This window comes from Panthera uncia, chromosome B1 (genome assembly GCF_023721935.1).
Source record: "Panthera uncia isolate 11264 chromosome B1, Puncia_PCG_1.0, whole genome shotgun sequence".
NCBI lineage: Eukaryota > Metazoa > Chordata > Mammalia > Carnivora > Felidae > Panthera > Panthera uncia.
This window is the reverse complement of record NC_064811.1, coordinates 31,991,641-32,013,719: the sequence shown is the minus strand read 5'-3', so window position 1 is coordinate 32,013,719 and position 22,079 is coordinate 31,991,641. Positions and strand designations below refer to the sequence as shown.

The window sequence follows — 22,079 nt, the reverse complement described above, 5'->3', positions numbered from 1 at the left end:
TTAATGCCTTCAACTTTTCAGGGAGGAGGAGTAGCATTATTTTCTCACTTTGACCATGTCTTATTTCTGATTTCTTTTAGGTTTTACACAATCTGAGTATGTGGTGTGCACGAAGTAAGGCACTAACCTATGACCAGGCCAAGGCTGATTCTCATAGAGCGAAAAAGGATATCAAACTGGTAAGATAAGTTTCCATTTCTTAAGTACTTTTCTCATGCTAAAGCATTTCTTCTGCTTATATTAATAGTTATTATAGTTCCTTGACACACCTATAGAATCTATTGATATTTACAATAAGAAAGACAGCTAAAATGTTTCCAATTCAGATGAATTTTTCCTCAAGGGCTGCTAGTATATATTGTAAATTACGAGAAATGAAAGTTTTAAATTATACTCATGCTCCAGTAGTTATAAGATGGCCTTTTCAGGGTCCCTTATGTATAGATTTCATGTTTTGAAGTTTTGGAACTGTTCAGAATAATCTGTTTCAAATGGTTTATAATTTAATACCCTCTCTGAAACTAGAAGTCTGTATCAATTATTCTATTTCATGTAGTCAGTAGTCAGAATTTATTATTACAGCTAGAGCAATGATTAAGCAGTGTTTTTAACCCCCTCTCTCCCTCTTTTTTTTTTCATCAATAAACTTTTTTAGGAGCAGTTTTAAACGGTTCATAGCAAAATTTAGCACACGGTACAGAGACTTCCCTTATATCCCCTGCCCTCAGGCTCATACCACCTCTCCCACTGGCAATATGCCCCACCAGAGTGGTACCTTTGTTACAGCTGAACATGTACTGGTACATCATTATTACCCAAAGTCCATAGTTTACATTAGGGTTCTTTCACTTTTGATGTACATTCCATGGCTTTTGACAAATATATCATAGCTTGTATCCACCATTGTAGTATCACACAGAATACTGTCACTGTCGTAAAAATACTCTATACTCTGCCTGTTCATCCATCCCTTCCCTGAACCCCTGACAGCCACTAATCTTGTTATTGTCTCTGTAGTTTCATCATTTTCAGAATGTCATATAGTTGGAATCATACAGTATATAATCTTATCAGATTGGCTTCTTTGAATTAGTAACATGCATTTAAGGTTTCTCCATATCTTTTCATGGCCTTATTTTTGTGCTGAATAATATTCCAGTATTCCAGTGTCTGTATGTGTCACAGTTTATTCACTTACTGAAAGACATCTGGATTGCCTCCAAATTTTTAGTTATGAATAAAGCTGATGTAAAGATCCATGCAGGTTTTTTTGTGTAGTATGTTTTTAATTCATTTGGGTGAATACCAAGGAGCACAAGTGCTGGATGGTATACTAAGAGTATATTCACTGTTGCAGGAAGATTGACAGTCTGTCTTACACGTGACTGCACCATTTTGCACCCCTACCAGCAGTAAATGAGAGTTCCTGTTGCTCCACATCTTTGCCGGCATTTAATGTTGTCAGTATTTTAGACATTGGCCATTTTGCTAGGTGTGTCCCTCCCTTTTTTTAGGGCCCATTTGATGTTGCCCGGAAAGTGTTTGCAGCTGGAGAGGAGACTGCTCATATGTCGCTTATGGACAAGTCAGATCTCTTTTTTCATGATTATTCAATAGCACCCCTCTTTGTCCAGGAGAACTACGTACATGTGAAGCCTGTAGCTGCAGGGTGAGTGTTCAGAGCTAGTGAGGGGTAGAATTTGTATCCTCCAGATACCTGGGAGAGAGGGGTCTGAGGTATGGACAGTGCTGTAATCCAGACTGGTTTATTTCTGCAGGGGTGACATGAAAAAGCACTTGATGCTTTTAAGCAGAGCAGCAGATAGCATATGTGATGGTGACCTAGTGGACCGTCAGATCCGGAGTAAGCAAAACTGGAGTCTTCTGCCCACGCAGGTAAGCATAGGGCTGTCCTTAAAATGCAGACTCTGCTTTACTTAAAGAGAACAAAATAGCTGTTAGCTCTTGTAGCTATTTGAAATACCAGATAAACATTATGGCTCTTATGGCAAAAATACAGTCTGTTAGAGATTAAAACACTCTGTGGTCACTATTGTCTATTTCTTAAAAATTGCCCTATTTTTCAGTGTTTCAAAATGTTTTTATGTAAATGGACCTGTAGAAATAGGAACATTAGATTCTGGTCATAAATAAGATGTTAGTCAAAAGTGTTACTTGCTCTGTTTTACCCTAAGAATCCCATTTCTTTTTTGTCATTCTTGGCTCTCCCAGATGGTTGCTAAGTAGTTCCTACTTAAAGTAGGATAGCTAGAGCAGGTCAGCAGCCACTTTTCTGATATGTGAATTTTTTTTTTTTTTTTAACGTTTGTTTATTTTTGAGAGAGTGCAGGTGGGGGAGGGGCAGAGACAGAGGGGGACAGAGAAGCTGAAGTGGGCTCTGCACTGACAGCAGTGAGCCAGATGCGGGGCTCAAACTCATGAACCATGAGATCATGACCTGAGCTGAAGTTGGACGCTCAACTGACTGAGCCACCCAGGGGCCTCTGATATGTGAATTCTGATTTTCTTCATCATTGCTCAAGAGGCAGTTTTATATTCAGTACGTTATCTGGGTTGGTAGCTTCTACTCAAAACAGAATTTTGCAGACTGTCATAATTAAGAGTGTTATTTGTTCTTGAGCTTTGCATATTTGTACTGTATTATTGGCCTGAGTGATAAGGGACTTCCGGAAGGCTTACTCTTGTCTTAATCCAACCTACACATTATCTGAAAACAATAATAAAACAATATTCATTCTGGATATAAAGAATCCCTTCTCTTATGTTTTAAAAGTGTTCATTTTTTTAAAAGTTCATTTATTTTGAGAGAGCATGAGCAGAGGGAGGAGTAGAAAGAGAGGTGGGGCGGGGCAGAGGGAGGGAAAATCCACCCTAATAGTGTGAAGCCTGACTCCAGACTCCATTTCATGAACTGTGAGTTCATGACCTGAGCCAAAATCAAGAGTCAGACACTTAACTGACTGAGCCACCCGGGTGCCCCAAAGTGTTCATTTTTTAAACTAATAATTGTACCTTCAAGATTTTATCCTAAAGAAATAATTTGAAACATAGGAAAAGCTTAATGTACAAAAATATTACATTAGTTTTGATAGCGTAAGAAATTGGAGAAAATCTCCATGTCTGGCAATAGGAGAATGATTAATTATGGTAAATACTCTTGATGGAACATTATGTAGTCCTTAAAATTATTTATAAAGATTGTTTAATATGAAAAAATGCTTATGAGAGTCTATTACTAGAATAAAGCAGGATACAAAATTTATGTATAATTCCAACTTTAAAAAGTATGAGTCCTGGATCTAGAAGATATTCAAGGATACCGTTTTAAAAATCTTTTCTCAATTTACTTGATACTCTATTCAGTTTTCCATGTCTTGATTCACCTGTGCTATCAGTAGTTTATGTTAAAGGTAATCCTATTCCTCTTAAAGTCTTTCCTGTGACATTGACACAATGAAGTAACTGGTATGTTGGGATCAGTGGTTGAGAAGCCTGAATGAACTGGCAAGATGGTCTCTCTGAGGACCATAACGGGTTTTGGACCGATCTGTTGTTTTCTCTGGGAGAAGTTTGCCATACCAACAGATGAGAGGCAGAGGGGAAGGGTGTGATGCCCTGGAATTAGGTACCCGGGACAGCGTTGCTTCATTTGCCAGAGACTCCTTGGAAGCTGGCAGCTGTGTAGGAAGCTCTGTACTGAATCAGATTTTGGACTGCACTTTTTTTTTTTCAGGCCATTTATGCCAGTGTTCTTCCTGGAGAGTTAATGAGGGGGTACATGACCCAGTTTCCTACCTTCCCAAGCTGGTTGGGGAAGCACTCATCTGCCGGCAAACACGATCGTATTGTACAGGACCTAGCACAGCACATGGGTCTCAGGTAAGTGCTGTTACTCCATGTCTCCATGATTACGCCATGTGTTATCAGTGTGCACATTTAGGACAACATAAGCACAAGATTTGGGCTTTAGTTTATTTTGCTGCAACTAGATAAATGATCCTGGATAAGTTCCTTACAGTTTGTGGACCTGAGTTTTATTATCTATAATCAGTATAACAATTGTTTTATCACTTAAAAGGATACTTTGGAATTTAAACCCAGATGGTAAATGTGCCATAACTTTAAGATAAATTTTAAAGCTCTGTAAATCTGAGGTAGTGCTACTATTTATTACTGACTATGCCTATTACTAGTAGGCATACGTAATGTCTCAGCTCCCAAATAACTTCATAGGAAAAAGGGGACTATTTAAATAAATGAACTAGTTTTTACCTCCCTAGTAGGAAACTGACCTGGTCATTTAGGAGAGGGGACACAGTTTAGCATATAACAACAGGAGGCAGACATGCAGATGACTGAAAACAAATGTGTTTGGAGAAGTTTAATGAAGTTCAAAAATTCTTGTTATTTGTTTTGTTAAAGTTTAGAAACTGGGAAAATGTGCAGGTGCACAAATATTAAGTGAACCTTAGGAATTCATTTGTAACCATGAAGAACCACTTGAGCAATCTTATTTCTCTCTCTGATCTCTGGAGGGAATATTAACATGGGTCCACTTTTTTTTGTAAGTTTATTTATTTTGAGAGAGAGAGAGAGAACAGGAGCAGGGGAGGGGCGGAGAGAGAGAATCCCAAGCAGTCTGCACTGTCAGCACAGAGCCCGATATGGAGCTTGAACTCAGGAATTGTAAGATCAGGACCCGAGCTGAAATCAAGATTGGAATGCCCAATTGACTAAGCACCCAGGTGCCCCAATATTGGTCCACTCTTAACTTTTGTTTGAAGTTGAGCTGAAATAGTTCCTTTCTTCTGGTTTTGTAAAATTCTGTGTTCCCTCTTCATAGCCTTGGCATGGGTCTTTTATTTGCCGCTCTTGTATTAGTTTCTATTTCTGCTATAATAGATTACCAAAACTTAATGCTTTAGAATAATATAAATTTATTCTTCCCTTAAGATGGGAAATTTGTCAGGGCACCTGGGTGGCTCAGTAGGTTGAGCATCCAACTCTTGATTTTGGCTCAGGTCAGAGCATTGGGCTCTGCACTGGCAATGCGGGGCCTGCTTGGGATTCCCCCTCCCATCCCTCCCTTGCTCACTCTTTCTCTCAAAAATAAATAAACAAAAAAAAAGGTGGGAAGTTTGTCCTCAATTATCTGGGCAGGTCCAATGTAATTACAAAGGTCTTTACAAAAGAAAAAAGAAATGGAGCAGTGTCAAGTCAGAGAGAAAAGACATTTTTAAGATGATACATTGCTGGCTTTGAAGATGGGAAGAGGGACTGGACCATGAGCCAAGGGATGTCAGCCGCCTCTAGAAACTGGAGAGTCCTGTTTTCCCTACTGCTCTTCTCATTGATCAAGTGAGGGGCCCAGCTGTCAGCTCTTTTCCTACTCCCTGCACTCTGCTTTTTAAAGGTGATGCATCCCTGTACCCTGGGGGTGTCCGTCTTTGATGCCCTCACCATATTCATGTAGATGGTGAGCACTGGACTTCCATTTTGTTTTATGGCTGTGTTTTTTGTCCCCTTCTCCCATTAGACCAAATATTTCTGGTGGTAGGAACTGAGGCCTCCCCATCCAGCAGATAAAATTGCTCAATAAATGTTTCTTCATGAATCATATACAGGACGTTGTTATCATCAAAGGACATCTACAGTGCATTTCACAATTTTTAAAGTAAATTAGGACCTTTCTATTTACCTTGGTTAAGTCATTGAACTTTTATAGATCTCAGTTTCTCTTTAAAAATGGAAGTGCAATTTTATTATTAGTTCTTATTGGGGTTATACATGCCTTTGAGAATCTGAAAGCTCTTTGGTCTTTATTACCCCCAAACTGCACTAACGTACAAATAATGTTAGGGGAATTACAGACTTCTGAGTTTATGAACCCTTGATTTAGGAACATTAAATGATACCTTTAGACTTTTCTAGAGTTATTTCTGTGATTTCTAGTAGAAGGTAACAGTACTGTAACAAATATAAGAAAATACTTTTGGAAAAGGTTTCATGATTTTCTTAGGCACTGGAGCTTATGGGCTCATACTTGTCTTCAGCTAACTAGTGTGCCTGGTTATGGAAGACTGAATCTAGAGGAAATGGGTGAATTTAAAATAAGAGTTTTTGGGGGCGCCTGGATGGCTCCGTTGGTTGAGTGTCCAACTCTTGATTTCGGCTCAGGTCATGATTTCACGGTTCGTGAGACTGAGCCCCACATCAGGCTCCATTCTGACAGCACAGAGCCAGGTTGGGATTCCCTTTCTCTGCCCCCTCCCTTTCTCTCAAAATAAATAAATAAACTTAAAAAAAAAATAGGAATTTTTGGGATTCTTTGCCTAGGTAGTAAAGCTCTCGTGGGACAGGGTTCTAGATTTCTGATCAAGAAAACTGTGGATTCTTGTGATTCAGACCCAGTTTACCTGAAAGCAAGAGCAGGACCCATTAGTAATTTTAAAATTTTTATGGGTTCTGAAGCCCAGCAGCTTTTGAGGTTTGTTGTTTGAAGTATGCATACATATAATTGTCTGGTTTGATGATGGTGGTAGCTGGCTTGGAAAGATTTAGATTTAGATTTTGTTTTGTTCAGCTATTTTCTGTCTTTGAGTGACAGTATTTGAGTGAGTGACAGTATTTGAGAGAGAGAAACTGTCATTTCATGATAACATTGTAGTTCTCAGCAAATCAGAGACTTTCTCCCAAAGCCTTCCCCTCACCAGTGTGGACCACCTTGTGATTCTATAGGGACGTTTTCTGCAGTTTTCTTAGTCTGGGGAAAACCCTGCTCTAGAACTAAGGATTTCAGAGTAATAGTACAGTACAAGGAAATATGAGAGAAACATTCATATGTAATTTTGCATGTTATAATCAGAGATCAAAAGGTGCTACAGACCCTCATATAGGAAGTAACAGTGGCACTTGAGGTAGGAAATCTCACTGCCTTTTACTGATGCATTTAAGATTTGGAACTGGGAATGAGTAATCTTTGGCTATAAGGAGTACATAGAAATGTTTTTGTTGCCTAGGCCTTAAGAGTAGATTGGAAGTAGAACCTATGTTTGTTTTTCATTCACTGATTCGAGATAAGTAGTAAATTCCCTTTGAGCACACTGGTGTGTATCCATTACCCTGATGGTGTAGTGCTAGGCTTTCCCTATACCGGCTGGTAAATAGTAGACATTACATTGGGCATTTTTAAAAGTGGATTGAACTCTATCCAGCACATTATGACTTGAGTTGGTGGTGGTTTGCCATTGACTATAGGTATCTCTTTTGTTTTGGTTTAAGAACTTATTCCAGCAAAAGGACTGTAAACATGGATTATCTGTCACATATAAGGGATGCACTTGTACAGCCCTTGATCTCCCAAGGGGTAGAAGGAGTACAGGATGTTATTGCTCTTATGGACACATACTACTTGATGAAAGAAGACTTTGAGAATATTATGGAAATTAGCAGCTGGGGAGGCAAACCTAGTCTCTTCTCCAAGTTGGATCCCAAGGTAAATTGTGTAACCCACTCGTTTTCCATCACTTTGTGATTACCAGGCTTGTACTAGGACTATTTCAGAGATGTTGTAGGTACTTTAAAAAGGTTTAATTTTTTTCTTCTTAATTGTCTTTTGCTTCTTATGGCCTATGCTTTCCAAAGATACTATTTGCGTGCACTATTAAGAATGTACTTCTGGATTTGACCTTGTAGTTTGTAGTTTTGTCATTGCTTTATGCTGAGTGGAAAAGTAAAACGTGAAATCTCAGAGGCAAATCTAAATATATTCCTTATTGGGGGGGGGGTGTAGATAAGCCTGGGAAAGTAAATAAGACGGTGGTAATACATTATGAAAAGAAGCAAGTATTTATGGACTGAGGATTTTTATACTTTTTCTCAGTCTGCCTAATGTATGAATTTAGTATTTATCATAGTTGGACAATCTGTTATGTAATAATGTATCCCCTATTTTTTTTTTTTTTTTGTATAATGAGCATGAAAAAACCAAAGTGACATAACATGAATTTGTAATATCCAGTACCTTACACACTTGTGCCAGTTTCTTGGTGCCGTTGTAAAAGACCTATTTATTCCGTGTGACTTGCCTTCTCCAGAATTTTGATCTGACTTTATGGTTATGAGTTAATTCTCACAAGAGATCTCCATTGTTTGAATTCAAGGAGTAATTCTACAGTCATGTTTAGAAGCTTCAAGTTAAGACTTCAAGTTACCTAGTATTTTGAAGTAACCACTGTCATGGTAATTTATGTATTTTGTGGTAATTAAAGACCAACTTTAACTTGTACTTTATTGTAAGTCTTTTTTGATTTGATTCACTGCTTCTCACTTTGTAGAACTGTGGAATGCACTGAATAGGCAAAAATGATGAGTTACAGTTTTTTCTTTTCTCTGCCTAATGTTCCCAAATACTGGTTCTTATTTTTTTGAGTCATAGGCTCTATTAAGAATGTCATGAAAAATATGGGACTTCTTTATAGAAAAATGTATATACATATACTTACATGAACTTGCATAAATATTTTGCAGAATACTTCAGGGGTCTTGCAGAGTCTTGCAAAACTATTTGAAAGGTTGTTTGGCACTTAGATCATTAACCAACTCCCTCGGTTCCTTTCCTATAGGTGAAAGCAGCGTTCACAAGAACCTACAATAAGGAAGTCCACCTTACTCCATATTCACTCCAGGCAGTGAAGACACCCAGACACAGCACAGGCGCATCACTGGATTCTGAATACAGTGAAGAGTTAAATGAAGATGACTCTCAAGCTGATGAGAAAGACCAAGATTCTATGGAAACTGATGTAATGATCAAGGTAACGTTTTAAGCTTCAGACAGCAAATGCCATGATAGTCCCTTAGTAGTTTATCTTTTCTTGTGTATAACTTGCCTTCTGAAATTATTCAGGGCCTATTTAAGTTTTTGTATTCATTACACTGAGTGAGGGTGGAGAAGGTGTAGATTTTATTCTTGTAAACAGTCAGCTATTTATAATAGTGTAAGAGCCAGATAGCAAGAAAATAGGCCATCATATTGATCTGATCATCATATGCCCTGTTAGAAAAAATACCATTTTTTCAACGTTTTTTTTTTTTGTTTTTTTTTTTTTTTTTTTTTTTTTTTTTAATTTTTGGGACAGAGAGAGAGACAGAGCATGAACGGGGGAGGGGCAGAGAGAGAGGGAGACACAGAATCGGAAACAGGCTCCAGGCTCCGAGCCATCAGCCCAGAGCCCGACGCGGGGCTCGAACTCACGGACCGCAAGATCGTGACCTGGCTGAAGTCAGACGCTTAACCGACTGCGCCATCCAGGCGCCCCAAAAATACCATTTTTTATTTGGCCATTGGTGTGTGCTTTACCCTAGAGACAGATTTTTACAGATTAATCAAGAAAAACATTTTCAATGAAACCATTTCTCCCTTCTGTTTTTTTGTGTTTTGCAGTAGCCATTGAACTGCCTATAGAATTTTCCTCAGAATAAAACATCCTTGTGCTAGAAAAGATTAAAATCATTTATGGCATCAGCCCACTGTTTACCATTGGCTAAGACAAAGGAATGTAGTCTGTGTTCTTTTTTGTCCTTAGTGTGTGTCATTCTTGTCCCTCATTTCTGGTTTGTATATGCAGGAGTAGGAAGGTGGCCTTCTCCGGTGTAGTTCTCTAGTCTTGTGTAGACATAAGAGGTTGTCTCCCTCTCTCCCCTTCTCAAACTGAACGTGTTTAGATCTCTAATCTGAAACCGAAAGAAAAGGAAATTCTTCATTAAAACGTTATCCTATTTGTATTGCCTGCTCATTTTGTCTTTCCTAAATATACCTATGTGCCAAATCCAAGAAATTGCATGCCTGGGTAACATATCTTAGTTCTAGATTCTAAATAGCTTTTCGGTAGTTGAGGGCTTCAGCTAGCCATTTCTTGGAAGTAAGCTCGTCAGGGGTAGCAGTAATGGAAGATGTTTACACTCTTTCTTCTTACTAAGCTGCAGGTAAAGATTTGCTTTATTGTAGAAATTAGCGTATTTCATTTCCTCATGAATACAGCTATTAACTATTTTGTGCATTCTTCCCTCCCAACAGAAAAAGACAAAATCTTCAAAGCCTTCAAAATCAGAAAAAGATAAGGAGTCCAGAAAAGGAAAAGGAAAAAGTTCAAAGAAATGAAACTGTTTTTCACTACTGACAGCCACTTTTTACTCACCCTGTTGACCAGTCTAGCTTGTCTAGAGAATGCCTTGTTTTTTCCCCAAAGGAACCATATTTTAGCATAATGGGGCAACTTGGTGGTCCCATTACAAATAAATGGTGGTACTGCTAGAAGGATGTAACCAGTAGGCTAACATACACCTCTTATAGAGGTTGATAGGACTGCTTGGGTCCTCCACTGCCCCCTGTCAACTATACGTGGGCTTTGGAGTCAGATTTTAGTTAACAATAATATGCCTGGAAACATTGGTACTAAGGCAACTTTTGTAGGCTTAAGAATTTATCCTAATGGCCTTTATAGGACCAATGCTGATTTTTTTTTTAAAAAGGTAGTTACTATTATGTGGTGAAATTTTGTAAATAAATCGTAATACAAAACAGTCACCACCTAGAACTGGGTATTCTTTGTACATTGTCAAATATCTTACAGAATATAAATGAGAAATAAAAATGTTCCACCTGATACATGTACAAATTCTTAAGAATGTCATTGTGTACAGTAAAATAGTATGTTGGTGTATTACTTTATTAGTTTGCAAATCATTGGGTAAGAAGTTAACTATATTTCTCACTAACCAGCTATGTGAAATAGAACTTTGGCAATTACTTCCCAACGCGATTACCTCTTTAAGTGCCAGCCATCTCTCTGTTTGTGAATAGCATGTCATGGAGAGGCCTCTTTGGTATTACTAGAAGATATGGGGGGCTGCAAAAGGATTGCCACATTTTTATCCTTCTAGAGTCTCAACTCATCAGGTTCACACCAGTAGGGTCTAAGGTAATCTCACTCTGGCTTGGGACAAAATGAACCCTGATTTTTGTTTACTTTGTCTCTGGGAGATCTGGTTCTGCCCTATGACAGACTCCACAGACTGGACTAGAGTTTTAGATTGTACCTGTAACTGTATTTGTTGAGGAGCTCTGAGGCTGTGGAACTAGCCTGGAATTTAGTTGTCTAAATTTTGTCATTTAAAAAATTTTGTCAGTAAATGCTCAAGAGTTATGTGCTAAGAGAATTATAAAATTAGGATACTATTTCCTCCCTTTAAGTAATTGACAGTCTGTTTGGGAGGTGAAACAAAGTTCTTGAGACATTTAAAGTGTATTTAAAAATGTTTTTCATGTAGACTAAATTCATTATGGGAATAAAACATTGCCTTAAGCCTTGCTCCTCTCTTTGTTAAAGCCCAGCTTGAAATTTGCACTTCAGTGAAGATATCCTTGATTGACGACTGCCTCACCTTACTTGTGGGGTGAGCATGGCTTTCTTACGCATATTCTTCCATTTCTAGTGCTTTTTGTCTGCCTACTTGTTCTTTCCTCCCCAGGAAAGGGAGTATATTCTCCTTGCAGCCAGAAAAAAGAATAGTGTCCTTCCCTTGTTTATTATGATTTTGTTATTAATTCTAAGTGCTCTATGATTGGCATAATCAGTGTATAAGATTACTTTTTTTTTTAGAATTAGAGATTGTAAATATGCTCTTTAAAATATGAGATGGCAACATGGATCTGCTGGAGCTACTTGATGCCACACATCTTTGCAGCAAACTGCATGCTTCTTTTGAGAGCCATTGAGGCTTGGCCATTTTGGAAGCTATAACAAACTACTGTGCTTTATCCTTCATCCTGTTAAGTTTTGGCAGTCCATTATTCAGCCTCTTGAACTTATTAACAAGGAACAGTGATTTATGTACGAGGAGTAGTGTCTTCCTGAATAAGTTCTGGTGTAATTATGCTTATTAGTGAATGTTTAAGGCTCATAACTCCCCAAATATAATGTGCTATACTCTCACAGATCCCAGGTGCCTATGGCTCTTATTCTTCTAACTTTACAACATCCTTCCAGTGATAATGGGAAAACAAGGGGATGATAGTGGGTTTAATGATAATAACTTGTATCACTTAGTAAAACATTGGCTTTACTTGGCCCATTCTCTGGCCAGCCTTTGTGGGAGCAAGAACAGATCAAAACGTTGGAGGCATCATGCATGTGGATACTTGGATGCAATAAAACATCACTGACCCCCCCCCCCATGGGGTCTACCATAGGCTCATAGGTGCCACTAGGTACCTTTGTAATGCTCAGGATGCTGGCGCCTATGAGACAAAGTGAGGCTACATGACTCATTTCTGCCAGCTGCTTAGACTTTGGTGACATTAGCCTTGGGTGGCAAGGAAGGATATACTGTTGTAGGAAAAATACGGGGTGTGTGTGATAACGGGGAAGATTTTGAATATATCTTCAGGAGAAGTCCAGTGATTTAATTTTGTGAAAGGAATTCTACAGTATGTGGTATAATGACTCAGGAGATAAAAGCTTATGGTTTATAGTTTGATTCTTTTAAATTGGTGTTTTTATTGTGAGACTGATTCTGCTAAATAGGCTTAAGCTTAGTTCAAACTTTTAACTGTTAATATCTGTGCTGCCCACACTTCATGATGTTCTGCAAAGCTGTCTTCCTTTCTCCCTTTAATCCAGGAAAACATTACAAATATCTAGTCAACAATTTTATTTTAAAGGAAATATTTCAAAATATAAAAGTTATCAAAAAGTTGAATATTTACAGTTATGTCATAGGTTACTATTAACAGTGCAGAGCATAGAATATGTAAGACTTTGAAGAGGAACTATGATAAACATCAAGGTTATATGTCACTGTTTTGCCACTGTACAATGGCAATTGTACAATGTCTGTGACCTGGAGAGTCTTTCTTTTTTCTGTATCCAGCAACCACACAGCCTCCTGTAGAAAAGTGCTATCTTTTCAGGAACATTATATCTAGAAAAGATAAAAAAAACCCCACATGTCTTTAGAAGCATTTCAGGTAACTGTGGTATGTAGTAATAAAGCTATACCAAAGAAGTTTTTGCTCATTTCTGGAATGTGGAGCAAGATGACCATATTCAAGTTAGAAGCCTCTGGTCTATAATCCGTATTGAGTTTAAATCTTGGCCTTGACTAAAAATTGTACATGCAAGCTGTCGAACTGTTATTACAAAGTGAGGGTGCTAATAACAGCCACTTTACTCAGAAGAGTGGGGAAATGCAAGGAAAGTGTCCAGCAATCTGTGAAGATTTTCCTGAAACGAAATAGTTGTTAATGGTTCCTCGTCTAAAAGGAGTCCATGAAGTTGCTGCTTCAACCAATATTTATTGTATGATAAGACATTTATAGTGACTTTTTCAAAAGATGGTGCATAATCATAACTTACTAAAGCATATCTGCAAGTATTTATGAACCATGGTCTAAGGCTCTGCTTTAATCCATGGATAGTGTCTGGAGAGAGTCTATGTAGGATTATTAAAAACATAAGCAACATCCTACTTTGGCAGAATTGCAGATTATCTCCTTCCAGATAATAGTTACAAACCTGGGACAGACTATTCAAAGGCACTGGAGAGCAACCAACCAAGAGCTGGTAGAAATTGGAAAGATGCCAACTCTTGAAAGAAGAGAAGGCTACTGGGTAAAATTCATCTTTATATGCCTTTGCATCTGAGGTTAAGTCCATGAGACAACCACAAAGTCATCGTCTTACTAGCTTGTAGAGTTAAGAGAACAGAGTTTGGGCCTGCCAGAACTACTGAAATGTGAGGGAGAATATCCTGAAAAGAGTATTGCCCCCTAAATCTGCTTATAAACTCCATGTAAACCCTTGAACTTCACAGGCTCAGAAGAGACTCTTTAATGCTGGACTGAAAGCATAAAAACTGAGGGCTGCTTATAGGATCTGAGGACCTCAGTACTCTGAAGGTAAAGGATGGAATCCCACCAACAAACAGGCTGGACAAAGACACTGAGCCTTACATGAGATTGCAGCTCCAACCAGTTGCAGCCTTGTGAGACCTTGAACAGAAGACTCTGCTAAGCCATGTCTATCCTACTGATAGGCATGTCTTTTCCCACAGACACAGTGAATGTACAGCTGCATATGGAACAAGTCGTCTGAAAGAAACTGATTCCTGCATATCAGGTGAATAAGAAAAAACCCACATCAAACTGGGTAGGAGAGGGTCAGAAAATCTTGACATTAAATTCCATCACCAGCATGATGACACACAACCAGGAGGCAACTCACAACTCCCAGCTTTTCCCTGAGGAGTGAAGGGTTTGGACCCATGTTTGGTGCCCTCACTTTTAAGACTTCCACACTAGAGATGGGCCTCCAAAACCTCTAGCTTTAATAGGCAATGAGACTTGTATCCACGAGACCTATAAGGACATAGCAAACAAGAAAACAGTCCAAAATAAGATCACATGGACCCACTGTGGCTAATCCCCCATGGCCCAGCACAGAGGCAGCAGACTGAAATGCACCCAGTCTCTCTGTGCAAAAGGCCTGCTATCTTAAAAGCTTTGGCCTGAGGGACAGGCTTCTAATTTAACACATACTTACGGGCCAACTGCAACACTCTCCGGAGGCTAGCATCTAGGTTCCGAGTGACATTCCCCACTGTGGGATACTGACAGGTCTTGGCATACCCTCAACTACTGGGAGCCACTAAAAACAAAGATGGTAGAGCCAGGGCAGTGGTGAATAATTAGGCTCCTTTCCTACATGAGGCCACTCCTTCAAGACTGGGAGAGGTGGCTCTTTTAGCTAATGCATAGCAACCAAAACAGAGTCAGTGAAAATGAAGACACAGTAATATGTTCCAAACAAAAAAAGAGATAAAACCTCACAAAAAGATCTTAACAAAATGGAGATTTTGCTTGATCTCCATTAAGTGATTTATGTGATAGTTTACAATAATGGTCATAAAAATAATTTATGAACAAAGTGAAAAAAGTACCAAACAAATCACAGACTTGAAGACTATAGTTTCTGAACTGGAAAATACAATAGAAAGGTTCAATGGCAGACTAAATGAACAGAAAGGATCAGTGAACTTGAGGATAGGTCAATGAAACTCATCTAATCACAGCAAAAAGATAAAAGAATGAAAGTGATTATAGCTTAGCTTAAGGGATTTATGTGATAACATGAAGCCAACCAATATTGATAATCTAAGGGTCCTAAAAGAGAAGAGAAAGAGGGTGAAAATTTCCCTAACTTGGAGAAAGAAATAGACATTCAGTTCTAGGAAACTCAGAGTTTCAAACAAGATGAGCCCAAAGAGACACCAAGACATATAATTAAATTGCCAAAAGCTAAAGGAGAGAAATAACTTGTTACACAAAAGGGAACCCATAATACCATCAGCAATTTTTTTAGTAGAACCTTTGCAGACTAGGAGACAGTGGCATGATATATTCAAACTGCTGAAAGAAAAGCAATGCAACAAAGAATACTCTACCTGGCAATACTGTCCTTCAGAACTGAAAGACCGTTTTTTCTTTTTCTTTTTAATATACTTTATTGTCAAATTGGCATACATACAACACCTAGTGCTCATCCCAACAAGTGCCCTTCAGTGCCCATCACCCACTTTCCTCTTTCCCCCACCCCCCATCAACCCTCAGTTTGTTCTATTTAAGAGTGAGAGACCATTTTCCAGACAAGGAGAAACTAAAGGAGTTCATCACCACTAGACCAGCCTTATAAGAAATGTTAATAAAGGGGCTTCTTTACGCTGAAAGTGCTGATTAAAAAATCATTTATTCTGTGTGTGTGTGTGTGTGAGAGAGAGAGAGAGAGACAGAGAGAGAGAATCCCAAACAGGCTTCGTGCTATCAGTGCAGAGCTTGGTGCGAGTCTTGAACCCATGAACTATGAGATCAGGACCTGAGCTGAAATCAAGTTGGACACTTAACCGCCTGAACCACCCAGGCACCCCTGAAAGTGCTGATTAATAAGAGGAAAGCATATAAAAGTGTAAATATGAATGCTTAAAGGTTAATATATAAATTCAGAATAATCTTATGTTGTAATATGGTGGTGGGTTAATCGCTTACTAAAGTAGTAAAAATAACTATAATGACAATAATGGACACCCAACTTGCAAAGATGTAAACTATGACATTAAAAATAGAATGGGGGGTGGGGAGAGTAAAAATGTAGAGCCTTAGAATGTGTTTGAACTTGTTATAAACATAAAATAGACCAGTTTTATGTAAGCCTCATGGTATCCACAAAGAAATGTCCATAGTACATACACAAAAGATAAAAAGAATCTAAGCATACCACTATAGAAAACAATTAAATCACAAAGAGTAAAAGAAGGAACAAAAGAGTTACAAAACAGCCAGAAAACAATAAAAACGTCAGTACGTCCATATCTATCAATACATTAAATGTAAATCGACTAAATTCTCTGATCAAAAGAGTGGCTGACTGGATTAAATAAGTAATATCCATTTGTCTTGCTGCTAACAAGAGACTTACTCAGTTTTAAGGACAGAAGCAGACCGAAAGTGAAGGAATGGAAGAAGATATTCCAGGCTAATGGAAACAAAAAGAAAACTGGAATAACTTTACTTATATCAGATAATAAAAGACTATAATAAGAGACAAAGAAGGTCATTATATAATGCTAAAAATGTCAACCCAAAAGTGGATATAACATTTGTAGGTATGGGCTTAACATAGGAACATCTAAAGATATAAAGCAAGGGGCAGCTGGGTGGCTCACTTAAGCATCTGACTCTTGATTTTGGCTTGGGTCGTGATCTCAGTTTGTGAGTTTGAGTCCTGTGTTGGGCTCTGTGCTGACAACACGGAGTCTGCTTGGGATTCTGTCTCCCTTTCTCTCTGCCCCTCCCCTGCTCAGTCTGTCTCAAAAATAAATGATATTCATTTATTCATTAAAAAAAAAAAAAGAATAGGAGTGCCTGGTTGGCTCAGTCGGTTAAGCAACTGATACCTTTTATTGGCTCAGGTCATGATCTCACAGTACATGCTATCAACACAGAGCCTACTTGGGATTCTCTCTATTCCTGCCTTATGTGCGCGCTCGCTTGCTCTCTCTCTTTCTCAAAATAAACATTAAAGAAGTAAAAAAAATAAAGATCTAAAGCAAAATTCACAGATCTAAGAGAGAATTAGCAATATAGTAAGAGTAGGGGACTTCATCCCCTAACTAGATCATCCAGACAGAAAATCAGTAAGTAAACATTGCACTTACCAGACCTTTACAGAATATTCCCTCCAAGAAGAATAGACATTCTTCTTTTTTTTAATGTTTATTTTTGAGAGAGACACAACATGGGTGAGGAGCAGAGAGAGTGGGAGCGGGGAGACAGGGGATCCAAAGCAGGCTCTGCACTGACAGCAGAGAGCCCGATGTGGGGCTCAAACTCATGAACCATGAGGTCATGACCTGAGCTAAAGTCAGATGCTCAACCGACTGAGCTACCCAGGCACCCCAGAATAGACATTTTTAAGCACATATGAAACATTCTCCAGGAATGATCGATCGTAGGTTAGGCCACAAAAACAAGTCAATAAATTTAAAAAGACTGACATCATATCAAGCGTTTTTTCTAACCAAAACAGTATGGAACTGGAAGTCATTTATAAGAAAAAAAATGGAAAATTAAAAAATATGTGGAGATTCAACAACATGCTATGGAACAACCAAGTGGGTCATGGAAGAAATCCAAAAGAAAAAAAAATACCCGGAGACAAATGAAAATGGAAAGATAATATAACAAAACTTATGGGATGCAGCAAAAGCAGTTCTAAGAGGGAAGCTGATAGCAATAAATACCTATGTCAAGAACAAGAAAGATCCCAAGTTAAACAACCTAACTTTATATCTTGGGGAACTAGAAAAGAACAAGCTAAGCCCAAAGCTGAGATAGGGACTAAAAAGAGTAAAAAAGAGCAATAAAACTAAGCTGGTTAAAGAAAATAGACAAACCTTTAGCTAGACTAACCAAAAGAAAAAGAGAGGACTCAAATAGAGGAGATATTACAACTGATAAATATAAAAGAATAATGGGAACTATTATACACCAACAAATGAAGCAAACTAGAAAAGAAATAGATATAATCCTAGAAACATAGAATCTTTCTTACAAGACTGAATCATGAAGAAACAAAATCTGAACAGACCAATTACTAGAAAGGAGATTGAATCTGTAATCAAAAAACCTCCTAGCAAACAAAAGTCCAAGGCCAGATGGCTTCACTGGTGAATTCTGTCTAACATTTAAAGCATTCACACCAGTCATTCTAAAACTCTTCCAAAAAATCAAAGAAGAGGGAACATTTCCAAACTCATTTTATATGGCCAGCATTACTCAGATATCAAAACCAGACAAGGATACCACAATAAAGGCAATTACAGGCCAATATGCCTGATGAACGTAGAATACAAAAACCCTAAGCAATCTATTAGCAAACTGGCCTCAATAATATGTTAAAAGTATGTTAAATGTATGATCAGGAGGGATTTTATTCCAGGGATACATGGATAGTTCATCTACAAACTAATCAGTGTGATAACACCACATTAAGAAAATCAAGAATACAAATCATATGATCATCTCAGTAGATACAGAGAAAGCATTTTGACAATATTCAACCTCCATTGATGATAAAAGTTTATACCAAGTGGTTATAGAGGAAATATACCTCAACATAATATAGGACAAGCCCACAGCTATCATCATCCTTGGTGGTTACAAACTTATGAAGATTTTTCCTCTAAGATCAGGAAGAAAATAAGGATGCATATTCTTGTCACTTTTATTAAACATAGTACTAGAAGTCCTAGACAGAGGAATTAGGCAAGAAAAAGAAATACAAGGCAGCCAAATTGGAAAGCAAACCAAAGTGTCACTATTTGCAGAAGATGTGATACTATATATAGAAAACCCTAATGACCACTAAGGTGTTAGAGCTAATAAATGAGTTCAGTGAAGTTGCAGGATACAAAACGAATATACAAAAATCAGTTGCATTTCTTTTTTTAAATTTTTTTTTTCAACTTTTTTTTATTTATTTTTGGGACAGAGAGAGACAGAGCATGAACCGGGGAGGGGCAGAGAGAGAGGGAGACACAGAATCGGAAACAGGCTCCAGGCTCCGAGCCATCAGCCCAGAGCCTGACGCGGGGCTCGAACTCACGGACCGCGAGATCGTGACCTGGCTGAAGTCGGACGCTTAACCGACTGCGCCACCCAGGCGCCCCTCAGTTGCATTTCTATACACTAATGATGAACTATCAGAGATTAAGAAAACAATCCATTTACAATTGCATAAAAAAGAATGAAATACTTATGAATAAATATAACCAAGGAAGTGAGATACCTGTACATTGAATACTGTAAGACATTGATGAAAGAAATCAAGGACACATAAGTAGATACTGTGCTCACAGATTGTAAGAATTAAAATTGTTAAAGTTTCCATACTATCCAAAACAATCTACAGATTCAATGCAATGTCTATCAGTCTCCAATATTTTTCACAGAAATAGAACAAACAATCCTAACATTTGTATGGAACCACAAAAGACCCTGAGTAGCCAAAGCAATCTTGAGAAAGAAGAACACAGCTGGAGGCACCATAATTCCTTAAACTATATTACACAGTTATAATAAGCAAAACAGTATGGTATTGGCATAAAAACAGTCACATTGGTCAGTTAATTTAGGACAAAGAAGTAAAGAATATATAATGGGGAAAGGAGTGGCTCTTTAATAAATGGCGGTGAGAAAACTGGATTACTTGCTCACACCATATACAAAAATCAACTCAAACTGGATTAAAAATTTGAACATAATACCTGAAAGCATAAAACTCCTAGAAGGAAATATAGGGGGTAAGCTCCTTGACATGAGTTTTGGTAATGATTTTTTGGATTTGACCCTAAAAATAAAGGCAGGAAGGCAGGAAAGCAGATATAAACAGGTGAGACTACACTGAACTGAAAAACTTGTATACAGCAAAGGAAACCAACAAAATGAAAAGGCAACATGGAAATTTGCAAATCATACATCTGATAAGGGGTTAATATAAAGAACTCCTACTATTCAATTGGGAAAAAATCCAATTAAAAATGGTCAAAGGATCTGAATAGAAAATTTTCCAAACAAGATACAACAAATGGTCAATAGGTATGTTAAAGGATGCTGCTACACATCACTGATCATCAGGGAAATACAAACCAAAACCACAATGATATATCACCTCACACCTGTCAGAATGGCTATTATAAAATGACAAATCACAGTTGTTGGCAAGGACGTGGAGAGAAAGGAGCCATTGTGCACTGTTGGTGGGAAGGTAAACCAGTGCAGCAACTGTGGAAAACAATATAGAGGTTCCTCAAAAAATTAAAAACGGAACTACCATATGGTCCAGCTATTCCACTGCTGGGTATTTATCTGAACAGATCACTATCTTGAAAAGATATCTACACCCCTGTGTTCATTTCAGCATTATTTACAATGGCCAAGATATGGAAACAACCTAAGTGTCCATCTATATTGGATAAAGAAAATGACACTGGAGAAAGAAAGTCCTGTGTGTGTGCACACACACAGAAATGTTATTCAGCCATAAAAGAAAATATTGCCATTCACAACAACATGGGTGGGCCTTCACTATGCCAAGTGAAATTAGAGAAAGACAAATCCTGTATGGTCTCACTTATATGTATAAAAACACTGAACTCCTACATAACAGAGAACAGTTTGTTGGTTGCCAGACGCCTGGGGTGGGGAGTGGGTGGAATAGATGAAAGTGGTCAAAAGGTACAAGCCTCCAGTTATAAATAAGTGCTGGGGATGTAATGTATAGCATGGTAACTGGAGTTAACTATGTTGGATATTTGGAAGTTACTGTGTGGTGATGGATGTTAACTTACTATGGCAATCATTTCTATATATATATAACCATTATGTTGTACACCTAAAACAAGTGATGTCAATTATTTCTCAAAAAACTTGTGACATAATTATGTTGTTTTAAGATGCTAAATTTGTGATAATATGCAGCAACAGAAAATGAAACAAATCTTAATTATAATTTGAACATACTTTAAAAACAGAATTTGACAAGCTGACTCTAAAATTTTATAGAGAGATGGAAAGGATTAAGAGTAGTCAAGGGGCACCTGGGTAGCTCGGTTAAGCAAGGCTTGTGAGTTCAAGCCCTGAGTTGGGCTCCAAGCTGGGTGTGAAACCTACTTAAAAGAAAAAGATCACTGGGGATAAAACTGGCAGGAACCAGCAGACAGAAAGGAGCATGTGACTTCTTCCTCCTCTGTCTTCCCTTCTCCTCTGCTGCCTTCTAAAGACAGTCTAACCAGGATTCACTGGCAAAGAAGTAGTGTAATTTTCAAAGTTTCTGTCCCATGCAAGTATATAATTTTGAGTTTGAATTTGACACATGACAGTATAACAAAAAGCACATAGTTGATGAGAGATCACAGGAATGTGCTAAAACATGATTCTCAACTTTGTGATTGCAGCCTTTTGGGAGTCTTTTGAAAATACAGAGGCCACATTCCAGCTCCCAGGGTTTCTGATTTAGTCTGATTAGCTTGGGCATCTGCACATTAACTAGTATTTCAGGTGATTCTAGTTTAGATGCACTTTGAGAAGGAATTGGCGTTTCAGAGGAACTTCAAGACTGGATGGTGGCATGAGTATCATTCAGTGTAGACCCCTTTGGATCACATGAGTGGAGGGAAGATAAAGCAGGAAGGGGAACCCCTCTGGAAAGCACAGGGTCCTGAGACACAGAGACAACCCGGGCTATTCCAAGGAACAAATCAAAGCACATCTGGTGGAGGGTCCAAAATATTCCTACGAGTAGTGTAATAAAATAACCAAAGTCACAACAACAGAGAGCAAGTAACAATCCCCGAAAAAACACTTCCTGAAGGGCCAGGCCCTGGACAGTGTATGACCCTCCTTTAATATAGCAGTGCTGGTAGGTGCAGAGCATACAGCAAGC

General features: G+C 38.2%; 3 protein-coding genes across 4 annotated transcripts in view; 2 read left to right on the top strand and 1 right to left on the bottom strand.

Moving 5' to 3' along the window:
- RFC1 (replication factor C subunit 1) overlaps positions 1–19,073 on the top strand; it is an 87,218-nt gene extending 68,145 nt beyond the window's left edge. Inside the window, exons 19-25 of one of the 2 annotated variants that reach the window (XM_049631904.1) lie at positions 81–179; positions 1,515–1,669; positions 1,779–1,896; positions 3,755–3,900; positions 7,303–7,516; positions 8,646–8,837; positions 13,897–19,073. In XM_049631904.1, coding sequence (XP_049487861.1) covers positions 81–179; positions 1,515–1,669; positions 1,779–1,896; positions 3,755–3,900; positions 7,303–7,516; positions 8,646–8,837; positions 13,897–13,935 — 963 coding nt within the window. In that variant the 3' untranslated portion in view covers positions 13,936–19,073. Of the gene's footprint in view, positions 1–80; positions 180–1,514; positions 1,670–1,778; positions 1,897–3,754; positions 3,901–7,302; positions 7,517–8,645; positions 8,838–10,099; positions 10,689–13,896 lie in introns of those variants that run through there. The other variant, XM_049631905.1, reaches the window with a different exon arrangement.
- Positions 1–22,079, top strand: part of RPL9 (ribosomal protein L9) — a 457,174-nt gene that overhangs the window by 132,090 nt on the left and 303,005 nt on the right. The gene's annotated exons all lie outside the window — the stretch shown is intronic.
- The window catches only part of WDR19 (WD repeat domain 19), a 111,283-nt gene continuing 101,535 nt past the window's right edge, over positions 12,332–22,079 (bottom strand). The window contains exon 37 of the mRNA XM_049631991.1: positions 12,332–13,005. The gene's annotated coding sequence lies outside the window, so the exon portion shown is untranslated. The remainder of the gene's footprint in view (positions 13,006–22,079) is intronic.